Raw genomic sequence first — 14,114 nt, 5'->3', positions numbered from 1 at the left:
GAAAAGAGACATCACAATATATTAAATGGACATTAAAACCTCATAAAAAGATATTCTGAACAACTGTATGCCAATAAATTTGAAAAATTAGATAAAATATTCAAATTACCAAAAAAACTTTCAGAAACTGATAAAAAGAGAAATGGAAAATCGGACAAGTATTATAGTTATTAAAGAAATTAAATCAGTAATTGAAACTGCCTACAAAGGAACCCCAGGCTCAGATGTATTCTACCAAATATTTAAGAAAGAAAGAATACCAATCTTAAATAAACTCTTCTAAATAACAGAAAATGATAAAATAATCCCCTAAAACTTTAATGAGGCCAACATAACCTTTATATTAAAACTTGACAAGAAAAATTACTGGCCAGTCTTGCTCAAACACACATGCAAAAAATCCTAAGTAAAAGATCAGCAAATAGAAACAGGGATATATAAAAAGAATAATAATATATTACAAGTTACTTGGGCTTATTCCAGGAATACAAAGGTGGTAATATGAAAAACCATCAATGCAATTACCAAATTATCAGAATAAAGGACAAAAATTTTATACTCATCTTAACAGAAAAAAAGCATCTGATAAAACTCAACATTTATTCATATTAAAAAATAACAGGGCTTCCCTGGTGGCGCAGTGGTTAAGAGTCCGCCTGCCGATGCAGGGGACACGGGTTCGTGCCCCGGTCTGGGAAGATCCCACATGCCGTGGAGCGGCTGGGCCCGTGAGCCGTGGCCGCTGAGCCTGCGCGTCTGGAGCCTGTGCTCCGCAACGGGAGAGGCCACAGCAGTGAGAGGCCCGCGTACCGCAAAAAAATAAAAAAATAACAGACTCTCTTAGCAAACTAGAAATAGAAGAAAACCCGTAATCTGATTAAACTATCAATATAAAAACTACAGTGAATGGGCTTCCTTGGTGGCGCAGTGGTTGAGAGTCCGCCTGCCGTTGCAGGGGACACGGGTTTGTGCGCCATTCCGCAAGAATCCCACATGCCGCGGAGCGGCTGGGCCCATGAGCCATGGCCGCTCAGCCTGCATGTCTGGAGCCTGTGCTCCACAACGGGAGAAGCCACAACAGCGAGAGGCCCGCGTACCGCAAAAAAAAACAAAAACTACAGTGAACGTCCTACTTAAATATAAATTATTAAAAGCTAATAAATTATGAAATTAAATGATAACCATTATGATCACTTTTAGTTAGCAGTTTACTGGTGGTCTTAGCAAGTGCAATAAAGAAAAAGAATAAAGGATATAAGAATTAGAAAAATAATATTAAAAGTAGAATTTACAGATGATATGCTTGCGTAAATTGCCATTAAAATGCATTAGGATTAAAATGAATTGAGCAAAGTGGTTGAATACATATTTAGCAAGTGTTCAGCAAGGTGGGAATACCACGAAGTATACAAAACTCAATTGCACTCCACAAATCAGCAATATCCATTAAGATACTATTTATTTTCAAAAAGACTATAAAAGCATCAAAAAAGTCAATACCTAGAATAAATGTAATAAAAACGCACAAGACCAATACACAGAAACCTAAAACTAAATTAGAGAAGGCACAATAAATTAGAGAAGGCACAATAAATAAAAGAATATTCTACACTGTTAGATTAGAAAACCCAGTGTTGCAAACATGTCAATTCTTTCCAAAGCAATCTACAGTTGACCCTTGAACAATACAGGGGTTAGGGGCCCTGACTCCTGTACAGTCAAAAATTTGCATATAACCTTACAGTCAGCCCTTCATATCCACGGTTCCACATCCACAGATTCAACCAAACGTGGATCCTATAGATCCTATTTTTGAAAAACAAATCTGCATATAAGTGGACCCGTGCAGTTCAAACCTGTGTTGTTCAAGAGTCAACTGTATCCCCAATCAAAATCCCTACACTTGGGTGAGGGGAGAAATTTGAAAAGCTGTTTCTAGCAATTTTAATGAAAATACAAGGCAAAAGAAGCATGGGGCCAAAACTAGCCAAGACTTTATAATCAAATCAAGAGGGAAGACTTACTCTACTGTATCTCAAAACATTTTACAAAACTGCCATAATTAAGAACAATGTTATACTGCCATAAAGACTAGATGAAGAGAACAAAAAATAGAGAATCTAGAAATACCATAAGAACACTGATGATTCATGACAAAGATGGCACAAAAAAACAGTAATGAAAGGACAGTCTTTTCAATAAATGGCTAAGGGTTAATTTAATACACACATGGAAAAACTGACTCCTGTGTTACACAAACTCAATTCTGGGAAGACTATAGCTCTAAGTGTTACAAGTAAAAAATGGAGTTTTTAGATACTAGCATAGGAGAATACATTCATGAGCTTGAGGTAGAGAAAAATTCTTAAAGAGAACACAAAAGCAGTACCACACTAGAAAGATCAATAAAGCAGAGTATGTTAAATTTTTTCTGTTCATCAAGAGACAAATTAAGAGAGTGGAAAATCAACAAGAGCACCAGAAAAGGTATTTGCAACATATGTATCAACAAAGAGCTTATATCTAAAACACATGAAAAACGCCTTAAAAATTACACACACACACACCACACGTGCCATATGGCTGGGTCAACAGGCTATATCCATAGAGACAAGAGATACTTAATTTTTAAACAAGAAGGAAATAACATACACATGCTTTGTATACAACTTAACAGCCACATATTCTTACTTTCTTACTAAAAGGACTTCTCTAATAAGTTTGTTATCTCTCTCTCATCAATCAACCAAAAAACTTTTAAATTACATTAATTTGATTTCACCTTATTGTAAATCTTACGATTTTTTTAAAATTTTGTATGTAGGTGGGTGTCTTCTATAATACAATTAAAAAGAGTACAGCCAAAATATTGTGATGATGGCCTCTATTGGGATCTAGATTTCTCTAACTCTGTTTTAAGATTCTGTATTTCAGAAAGGTATTATTCCAAGAAAAATATCTGAATTTAGTAGCATCTCCATTCTTTTAAATATATTTTGAGTGTTTAAACAAACAAACAAGTTTTAAGTCAAATACTTAATAGCTTTCTTACATTAAAAATTTTTCATTTGGAATACCACTATTTTGATCAGATAAATCTGGTGTTCTTAATTAAAATCTTGCTTTCAAAATTTCCACAGATGTGTAGTGAATCAAACAAGTCATTTCATTCATGAAAAATGTGCACAATATGTAGGTTCCAAACATTCTGCATCAAATTCAAACAATTGATAACTATGTATCTTTGTGATTAAGAGCAAGACAATCTTGAGTTCACAGCTCTGGCATTAATCAGCTGTGTGCTTAGGTAAATTACTTTATTCTCTGAATCTCAGAATTTGCATCTGTATAATGCCAGTAAAAATTCCTACCTCCTAGATTCCTAAAAAGATTCAATAAGATAATGTAACTAATGATCCTAACATAAAGCACTCAGTACGTGAAAAGAAGAATGTCCCACTACCATGGAATATACTAATGCCAGGAACTTCAATCCTACAAGCAGTTATAAAACAATGGTCAGATGCCTCCAATAAAAAAATTTTAAAAATAATAATAACAACAACTAAAATAAAATGGTCAGAAGCTCTTAAGCAACATGTGATCTATTAGCTAACGGTAATATCTGTAGAGTTTACTGCTTTGTCATTAATATTTACCTGCAAGATTGTCAAGCATGAAGTTCAGTAGCTTTCGGGTTCCATCTGGGTCCTGGTATAAATTGAGAATATCCTGTGATAAAGGATTGCCTAAAGACAAAGAGAAAAATAAAATCTGTAAGAGTTACAATTGGAAGACAAAACAAATATACACTATAAAACAAAATACTAATTTTCTAAAGTGAATTTTACTGTACTTAATCTGTTACATAAATTTAAAGAAATCATAGGAACTAAATACTCTTTGTTGAGCAAGTCATAAAGAAAAACTTCAGAAGAATTATTTCTTTCCAGATTTCAGTTTATACTGTACACCTGTAATTTGGGTGTGTCAAATCACATATATACATACATACATACATACACACACACACACATACACATATTAATCTTGGTCAGTTCTGAAGTAATATCAAAACTTGGCACCCTTAAGTAACCCATAGGTTCTACATTTATCTTTGAAGATAATACTCTAACTGAAAGAAAAACAGCCTTGTATGAGAAAGAACGAGTGATATAAACGAGGGTCTTCCTAGTTAGAATATCTATACTACACATGGAGAAAAGGAAGGTATTTCAAGTGAAAAGAAAACCTATCATTACCAAGATGAGTTAATGAAATGTAGAGGGAAATAAGAATTTTTTTTATGACAGTGATCAGGGGTATCTGAATACTGAGAGTACAGATTTATCAAATTTCAAAAAACAAACTACTGTTAACAGTCTATATATTGTCTTAAGAAATAAAGGCGGTATTTATTAAGACAAGCATGCAAAAATAGTCTAGCAAACAGATTTGAAAAAACAAAAATTGAAGACCTTTCTGAAATGAAGTTTATAACTATTAAAAAAAATCTTTGGAGGAAGACGGGAAGATGGCAGAAGAGTAAGACCTGGAGATCACCTTCCTCCCCACAGATACACCAGAAATACATCTACACGTGGAACAACTCCTACAGAACACCTACTGAACGCTGGCAGAAGTCCTCAGACCTCCCAAAAGGCAAGAAACCCCCCCCCACATACCTGGGTAGGGCAAAAGAAAAAAGAATAAACAGAGACAAAAGGATAGGGACGGGACCTGCACCAGTGGGAGGGAGCCATGAAGGAGGAAAGGTTTCCACACAGAAGGCCCTTCGCGGGCGGAGACTGCAGGTGGCGGAGGGGGGAAGCACAAAAACAGAGGTGCAGAGGGCAAAGCAGACAGATTCCTGCACAGAGTATCAGTGCCGACCGGAACTCACCAGCCCAGAGAGGCTTGTCTGCTCACCCGCCGTGGTGGGCGGGGATGCGAGCTGAGGCTAACCAACCTTAGCCACTGGGGACAGACACCAAAAACAACGGGAACTACGAACCTGCAGCCTGCAAAAAGGAGACCCCAAACACAGTAACATAAGCAAAATGAGAAGACAGAAAAACACACGGCAGATGAAGGAGCAAGATAAAAACCCACCAGACCTAACAAATGAAGAGGAAATAGGCAGTCTACCTGAAAAAGAATTCAGAATAATGATAGTAAAGATGATCCAAAAACTTGGAACTAGAATAGACAAAATGCAAGAAACATTTAACAAGGACCTAGAAGAACTAAAGATGAAACAAACAACAATGAAGAACACAATAAATGAAATTAAAAATACTCTAGATGGGATCAATAGCAGAATAACTGAGGCAGAAGAATGGATAAGTGACCTGGAAGATAAAATAGTGGGAATAACTACTGCAGAGCAGAATATAGAAAAACGAATGAAAAGAACTGAGGACAGTCTCGGAGACCTCTGGGACAACATTAAACGCACCAACATTCGAATTATAAGGTTTCCATAAGAAGAAGAGAAAAAGAAAGAGACTGAGAAAATATTTGAAGAGATTATAGTTGAAAACTTCCCTAATATGGGAAAGGAAATAGTTAATCAAGTCCAGGAAGCACAGAGAGTTCCATACAGGATAAATCCAAGGAGAAATACGCCAAGACACATATTAATCAAACTGTAAAAAAGAAATACAAAGAAAACATATTAAAGCAGCAAGGGGAAAACAACAAATAACACATAAGGGAATCCCCATAAGGTTAACAGCTGATCTTTCAGCAGAAACTATGCAAGGCAGAAGGGACTGGAAGGACATATTTAAAGTGATGAAGGAGAAAAACCTGCAACCAAGATTACTCTACCCAGCAAGAATCTCATTCAGATTTGATGGAGACATTAAAACCTTTACAGACAAGCAAAAGGTGAGAGAGTTCAGCACCACCAAACCAGCTTTACAACAAATGCTAAAGGAACTTCTCTAGGCAAGAAACACAAGAGAAGGAAAAGACCTACAATAATGAACCCAAAACAATTAAGAAAATGGGAATAGGAACATACATATCGATAATTACCTTAAATGTAAATGGACTAAATGCTCCCACCAAAAGACACAGATTGGCTGAATGGATACAAAGACAAGACCCATATATATGCTGTCTAAAAGAGACCCACTTCAGACCTAGAGACACATACAGACTGAAAGTAAGGGGATGGAAAAAGATATTCCATGCAAATGGAAACCAAAAGAAAGCTGGAGTAGCAATTCTCATATCAGACAAATAGACTTTAAAATAAAGACTATTAGAAGAGACAAAGAAGGACACTACATAATGATCAAGGGATCGATCCAAGAAGAAGATATAACAATTGTAAATATTTATGCACCCAACATAGGAGCACCTCAATACATAAGGCAAATACTAACAGCCATAAAAGGGGAAATTGACAGTAACACATTCATAGTAGGGGACTGTAAAATCCCACTTTCACCAATGGACAGATCATCCAAATGAAAATAAATAAGGAAACACAAGCTTTACATGATACATTAAACAAGATGGACTTAATTGATATTTATAGGACATTCCATCCAAAAACAACAGAATACACTTTTTTCTCAGGTGCTCATGGAACATTCTCCAGGATACATCATATCTTGGGTCACAAATCAAGCCTTGGTAAATTTAAGAACATTGAAATTGTATCAAGTATCTTTTCTGACCACAACGCTATGAGACTAGATATCAATTACAGGAAAATATCTGTAAAAAATACAAACACATGGAGGCTAAACAATACACTACTTAATAACGAAGTGATCACTGAAGAAATCAAAGAGGAAATCAAAAAATACCTAGAAACAAATGACAATGCAGACACGACAACCCAAAATCTATGGGATGCAGCAAAAGCAGTTCTAAGAGGGAAGTTTATGGCAATACAATCCTACCTTAAGAAACAGGAAACATCTCGAAAAAACAACCTAACCTTGCACCTAAAGCAATTAGAGAAAGAAGAACAAAAAAACCCCAAAGTTAGCAGAAGGAAAGAAATCATAAAAATCAGATCAGAAATAAATGAAAAAGAAATGAAGGAAACGATAGCAAAGATCAAAAAAACTAAAAGCTGGTTCTTTGAGAAGATCAACAAAATTGATAAACCATTAGCCAGACTCATCATGAAAAAAAGGGAGAAGACTCAAATCAATAGAATTAGAAATGAAAAAGGAGAAGTAACAACTGACACTACAGAAATACAAAAGATCATGAGAGATAACTACAAGTAATTCTTTGAAAATAAAATGGACAACCTGGAAGAAATGGACAAATTCTTAGAAATGCACAACCTGCCAAGACTGAATCAGGAAGAAATAGAAAATATGAACAGACCAATCACAAGCACTGAAATTGAAACTATGATTAAAAATCTTCCAACAAACAAAAGCCCAGGACCAGATGGCTTCACAGGCGAATTGTATCAAACATTTAGAGAAGAGCTAACACCTATCCTTCTCAAACTCTTCCAAAATATAGCAGAGGGAGGAACACTCCCAAATTCATTCTACGAGGCCACAATCACCTTGATTCCAAAACCAGGCAAGGATGTCACAAAGAAAGAAAACTACAGGCCAATATCACTAATGAACATAGATGCAAAAATCCTCATCAAAATACTAGCAAACAGAATCCAACATCACATTAAAAGTTTCATACACCATGATCAAGTGGGGTTTATTCCAGGAATGCAAGGATTCTTCAATATACGCAAATCAATCAACATGATACACCATATTAACAAATTGAAGGAGAAAAACCATATGATCATCTCAATAGATGCAGAGAAAGCTTTCAACAAAATTCAACACCCATTTATGATAAAAACCCTCCAGAAAGTAGGCATAGAGGGAACTTTCCTCAACATAATAAAAGCCATATATGACAAACCCACAGCCAACATAGTTTGCAATGGTGAAAAAGTGAAGGCATTTCTTCTAGGATCAGGAACAAGACAAGGTTTCCCACTCTCACCACTCTTATTCAACATAGTTTTGGAAGTTTTAGCCACAGCAATCAGAGAAGGAAAGGAAATAAAAGGAATCCAAATCAGAAAAGAAGAAGTAAAGCTGTCACTGTTTGCAGATGACATGATACTATACATAGAGAATCCTAAAGATGCTATCAGAAAACTACTAGAGCTAATCAATGAATTTGGTAAAGTTGCAGGATACAAAATTAATGCACAGAAATCTCCTGCATTCCTATACACTAATGATGAAAAATCTAACAGTGAAATTAAGGAAACACTCCCATTTACTATTGCAACAAAAAGAATAAAATACCTACGAATAAACCTACCTAGAGAGGCAAAAGACGTGTGTGTATGCAGAAAACTATAAGACAGTGATGAAAGAAATTAAAGGTGATAACGAACAGATGGAGAGATATACCATGTTCTTGGATTGGAACCATCAACATTGTGAAAATGACTATACTACCCAAAGCAATCTACAGATTCAGTGCAATCCCTGTCAAACTACCAATGGCATTTTTCACAGAACTAGAACAAAAAATTTCACAATTTGTATGGAAACACAAAAGATCCTGAATAGCCAAAGCAATCTTGAGAAAGAAAAACGGAGTTGGAGGAATCAGGCTCCTGGCTTCAGACTATACTACAAAGCTACAGTAATCAGGACAGTATGGTACTGGCACAAATATAGAAATATAGATCAATGGAAAAGGATAGAAAGCCCAGAGATAAACCCATGCACATATGGTCACCTTATTTTTGATAAAGGAGGCAAGAATATACAATGGAAAAAAGACAGCCTCTTCCGTATGTGGTGCTGGGAAAACTAGACAGCTACATGTAAAAGAATGAAATTAGAACACTCCCTAATACCATATACAAAAATAAACTCAAAATGGATTAAAGACCTAAATGTAAGGCCAGATACTATAGAACTCTTAGTGGAAAACATAGGCAGAATACTCTATGACATAAGTCACAGCAAGATCCTTTTTGACCCACCTCCTAGAGAGATGGAAATAAAAACAAAAATAAACAAATGGGACCTAATGAAACTTAAAAGCTTTTGCACAGCAAAGGAAACCATAAACAAGACCAAAAGAAAACCGTCAGAATGGGAGAAAATACTTGTAAATGAAGCAACTGAGAAAGGATTAATTTCCAAAATTTACAAGCAGCTCATGCAGCTCAATAACAAAAAAACAAAACAACGCAATCCAAAAATGGGCAGAAGACCTAAATAGACATTTCCCCAAAGAAGATATACAGACTGCCAACAAACACATGAAAGAATGCTCAACATCATTAATCATTAGAGAAATGCAGATCAAAACTACAATGAGATATCATCTCATAGAAACAATAAATGCTGGAGAGGGTGTGGAGAAAAGGGATCACTCTTGCACTGCTGGTGGGAATGTGAATTAGTACAGCCACTATGGAGAACACTATGGAGGTTCCTTAAAAAACTAAAAATAGAACTACCATACGAACCAGCAATCCCACTACTGGGCATACACCCTGAGAAAACCATAATTCAAAAAGAGTCATGTACCAAAATGTTCACTGCAGCTCTATTTACAATAGCCTGGAGATGGAAACAACCTAAGTGTCCATCATCAGATGAATGGATAAAGAAGATGTGGCACATATATACAATGGAATATTACTCAACCATAAAAAGAAACGAAATTGAGCTATTTGTAATGAGGTGGATAGACCTAGAGTCTGTCATACAGAGTGAAGTAAGTCAGAAAGAGAAAGACAAATACCGTATGCTAACACATATATATGGAATTTAAGAAAAAAATGTCATGAAGAACCTAGGGGTAAGACAGGAATAAAGACACAGACCTACTAGAGAATGGACTTGAGGATATAGGGAGGGGGAAGGGTAATCTGTGACAAAGTGAGAGAGAGGCATGGATATATATACACTACCAAACGTAAGGTAGATAGCTAGTGGGAAGCAGCCGCATAGCACAGGGAGATCAGCTCGGTGCTTTGTGACCGCCTGGACGGGTGGGAAAGGGAGGGTGGGAGGGAGGGAGACGCAAGAGGGAAGAGATAATGGGGACATATGTATATGTATAACTGATTCACTTTGTTATAAAGCAGAAACTAACACACCATTGTAAAGCAATTGTACTCCAATAAGATGTGAAAAAAAAGCTTTAATGCAACACACACCAATCAGAATAGCTAAAATTAAAATGCAATGACCAACGAAGTGGTTAGAAAGAATGTGAAGTACCTGGAACTCTCAGAAGTTGCTGATGAAAGTGTAAAATAGTACAACTATGGTGAAAATCTGGTTAGTAGCTTCCAACTGACTTGAAAGTGGGAAAAAGAAACTTCCTGGGTTGATGGAAATGTTCTACATCTTGAGTTAGGCAGTTACTTTTGTCAAAATTAGTCAAGCAGCATACTTAAGTATTTGGGTATTTTACTGTATGTAATTATAATTCAATAAAGTACTAGGGGAAAAAAACATGAGTGAGTTAGGCAGTAGACGACATACAGCTGAAAATAAAATAAGTGAACAGGAAAACTATATTCAAAGAAATTATCCAGAATGCATCACTGAGCATCCAGAAAATGTAAAATATGAGACAATAAAAATATGGGAGTTAGAACAAGAAATCTTAATATACGTTGAATTGGAGCTCTAGAAAGAGAGAACAGTACTTTGGTTTCTGGTCTGACGTGTGAAGAGACTGGAAGTTGTCACTCCCACCTCCGCAACTGAGGCCACAGGGCAAACTGCTGTCCTGAACACAAGCAGGGCCCCACACTTTGGTGCGTTTTACTCCCCAGGGTCCTACTGGGTTCTCACTATAAATACTGGAGAAAAATCCCCCTGTGCTTCTGTTAGGGGAGAGGGAAAGTAATGTTCTCCTTAACCAATTCTGCCCACAAGGGAAACCATTTTACCAGAGTACAACCAAGTGAGGTTTTACCAAAGCCTAACCAACCCAATATTTCTCTTATCCCACTCCAGCCCCCTCTAGTGTGTGGGGAGGGAGGATACCCAACTCAGACTCACCAAAAGACTGAGACCTAATCATAGGACTAGAGGACTCTTCCTCTCCTTCACACTTCATCACATCAGTAGAGCTCCTATATAACAAAGGGTTAGAGGTCAAGAACTGCAAGCCTCAGACCCTAGCTAAAGAGTCTCTGGGAAAACCCAAGGATAACAGAGGCGACAAAAACAAGGATATGAGAGGAAATTTTAGACTCTGACACACAGATGGAATAAACAGTAAACACATTCCGACTCCTAGCCAGAAGGAGATTAGAGAGAGAGGAGAAATGAGAGAGGCAATATTCAAAAAGAAAAAGGCTGCAAACTTTCAAAAGCTAACTTTTTAAAAATTGAATAAACTGATACAAGAAGCACAACATATACAAAGAAGTTTACGAAAACTTTCACTTTACATTGTACTGCAAACTAGAGAATGCCAATGGCAAATACAAGACTTTAAAACCAGATAGGGAAAAAGGATCAATTACTTCTAAAGAAAAAAATATGAGAATGCCAACAAAATTCATTAACAACAGAATACAGTACAGTAACAATACAGTAGAATAATATCTTTAAAGAGTTGCAAGATGGTATTTGAGACTTTAATACTCCTCTACCAGGCACCAATATAAAAAGTAGACAGAAAATCAACAAAGATGAAGAAGACCCTAACAACACTGTTAAACAACTAACTGATATCTACATAATACTCTACTCAAAAACAGGAAGATATACATTCTTTTCAAATACACATGAATATTCACCAAGAGAGACCATACTTTGGGCCAGGAAACAAACTATAACATATTTAAATGAAATGAAATCACACAAAGCATACTATCCGACCATAACAAAACTAGAAATTGACAACAGACAGACATCTGGAAAATCCCCAAGTACTTTGATACAACTAAATCGGTGTTTAGAGGAAAATAGTATCAAACGCTTATATTAGAAAAATCTAAAATCAGTGACCTAACCTCCATATTAAGAATCTAAAAAATAGAAGAGCAAATACACCCCCAAAGAAACCAAAAGGAAGGAACTAATAAAGAGCCAAAATCTATAAAATCTAAAATAGGAAAACAATAGATTACTACTGAACCCAAAAGATGGTACTTTGAAAGAGGCAATAAAATTGACAAACCTCTCTTTGACCAGGACAAAAAGACACAAACTATAAACATAAAAAACGAAAGATGGAACAGCCCTTGATACATTAAAAGGATAGAGAATATTAAAAAATATTTATGTGCATAAATTCAACAACTTAGAAGAAATGAATAAGTTCCTTCTAAGACAGAAACTACCACACCTCAAAAAGAAATGGAGAAGAGCAAAAATGGCAGAGAAGAACTCCAAAATTTTGCCCCTCCACAAAAGCAGTAACAAAACCCAAAAAAGCTAGCAAAAATTGCAGACTCAACTATGTCAGAACTCTGGAAATTAACTAAATGATTACGGCAACCCAGGGGGTATTTATTCAAGAAAAAAAGGACAGTGATTTGTCGAGTTTTAAACCTTCTCCTGGTCCCTCATTGCCAGGGCAGCTTGGCAGCCACTGGAGCAACCAAAACTGAGCTGGAGCACTCTCAAAGCCTCATTCACAAACACTAGTCATTATCTGACCTGTGTGGTGGTTCCTCTACTCTTGCATAGCGTTAAAAGACTTCTTCCTGGAGGGGAAGGAGGAAACTATTACTGGAAAATGTTTTAAAGTTGTAGGTGTCCAAGGTCATGGAAACAGCTGGGGCAAACAACTGACTAACCAAAAAGCTTAAAAGGAAAAACTTGGGAATGAGATGTCACTACGTGGTCCAAAAAGCTCTGACATACTCCTGGGACTCTAGAAGGTCATATGGACATGGAGGCCTATGCACATGCTTAGGAAAGACCTAAAAATAGCCTAAGCTCTCACCTCTGTCTGACCTTGAGGCTTTGCAATGAAGGAAGTGAAGGACAAGGCGGAGTTATAAACTTCTTGACTGAGTAATGAAGGTGAGCCCCAAAACACACACCAAGCCTCTTGGCCAGGAGTGGGAGACTTACTGGTTACAGGCAGTTAAGGAAATCTCTGTCCAACCATTAGCTGACCATAAACTGAATAAAAAGGCTTCAATGGCCACACATGACAAAGCATACAAAATTTACAGAATTAGTTCTGAAAAGTCACTAAAGCAACAAACAACAAATAAAACAAGCAGCAACAACAGACAACCCTGGGAAGGGGATAGAGTCTAATTCCAAAGTTGCTGCATTATTTTAAATGTCCAGTTCTTAACCAAAAAAACCCTATGAAACATACAAAGAAACAAGAGAATATGTCCCATACAAACGGAGAAGAGCCATCAATAAAAACTGTCCCTAAGAACAATAAAAACTGTACCCAAGGACTTAATAGAAAACACTTTGAAAATCCAGTATTTTAATATGCTTAAAGAGCTGAAGAAAACCATGTCTAAAGAATTAAAATGAAGTATGAGAATGATATCTCACCAAACAGAGAATATCAAAAAAGAAACCGAAATTATAAAAAGGAGCCAAATAGAAATTATAAAACAAAACAAAACAAAATCACTAGAAGGGCTCAATATGAGTATTGAACAGGTAGAAGAAAAGATCTGTGACCCTGAAGAGAGGTTAGTTGAAGTTACACAGCCTGAAGAAAAGAAAAAAGAATGAAGAAAAATTAACAGAGCTCAGAGATCTATCAGACAACAAGTGTACCAACATAATGCAAAATGGGAGTCCCAGAAGAGGAGGAGAAAAAAGAACAGGAAAAAAATGTAAAGAAAAAATGGTCAAAAGATCCCAAATTTAATGGAAAGCATTAATAGAAGAAGCTCAATAAACTCCAAGTAAAATAAAATGTAAGTGAGATCTACTCCTGGACAAATTATAATAAAACTGTGCAAAGTCAAAGACAGAAAGAGAATCTTGAAAGCTCTAAGACAGAAGTGACTCATGGTATACAGACCCTCAAAATAAGATTAACAGCTAGTTTCTCATCAGAAACCATGGAGGCCAAAAGGCAGTAGAATAACATATTCAAAGTACTGAAAGGGGAAAAAGAAACAAAAAACAAAA

At 36.2% G+C, this 14,114-nt stretch overlaps 1 protein-coding gene across 2 annotated transcripts in view; it reads right to left on the bottom strand.

The window, feature by feature from the left end:
- Nucleotides 1–14,114, bottom strand: part of CNOT6L (CCR4-NOT transcription complex subunit 6 like) — a 112,727-nt gene that overhangs the window by 35,181 nt on the left and 63,432 nt on the right. For both annotated transcript variants that reach the window (XM_082653169.1, XM_082653168.1), the window contains exon 5: nucleotides 3,660–3,749. In XM_082653169.1, the coding sequence (XP_082509295.1) occupies nucleotides 3,660–3,749 (90 nt within the window). The remainder of the gene's footprint in view (nucleotides 1–3,659; nucleotides 3,750–14,114) is intronic.

This window comes from Grampus griseus, assembly GCF_964374135.1.
Source record: "Grampus griseus genome assembly, chromosome: 4".
In the NCBI taxonomy this organism is placed as follows: domain Eukaryota; kingdom Metazoa; phylum Chordata; class Mammalia; order Artiodactyla; family Delphinidae; genus Grampus; species Grampus griseus.
Note: the sequence above shows the minus strand (reverse complement) of the source record. Positions and strands in the feature narration are given on the sequence as shown.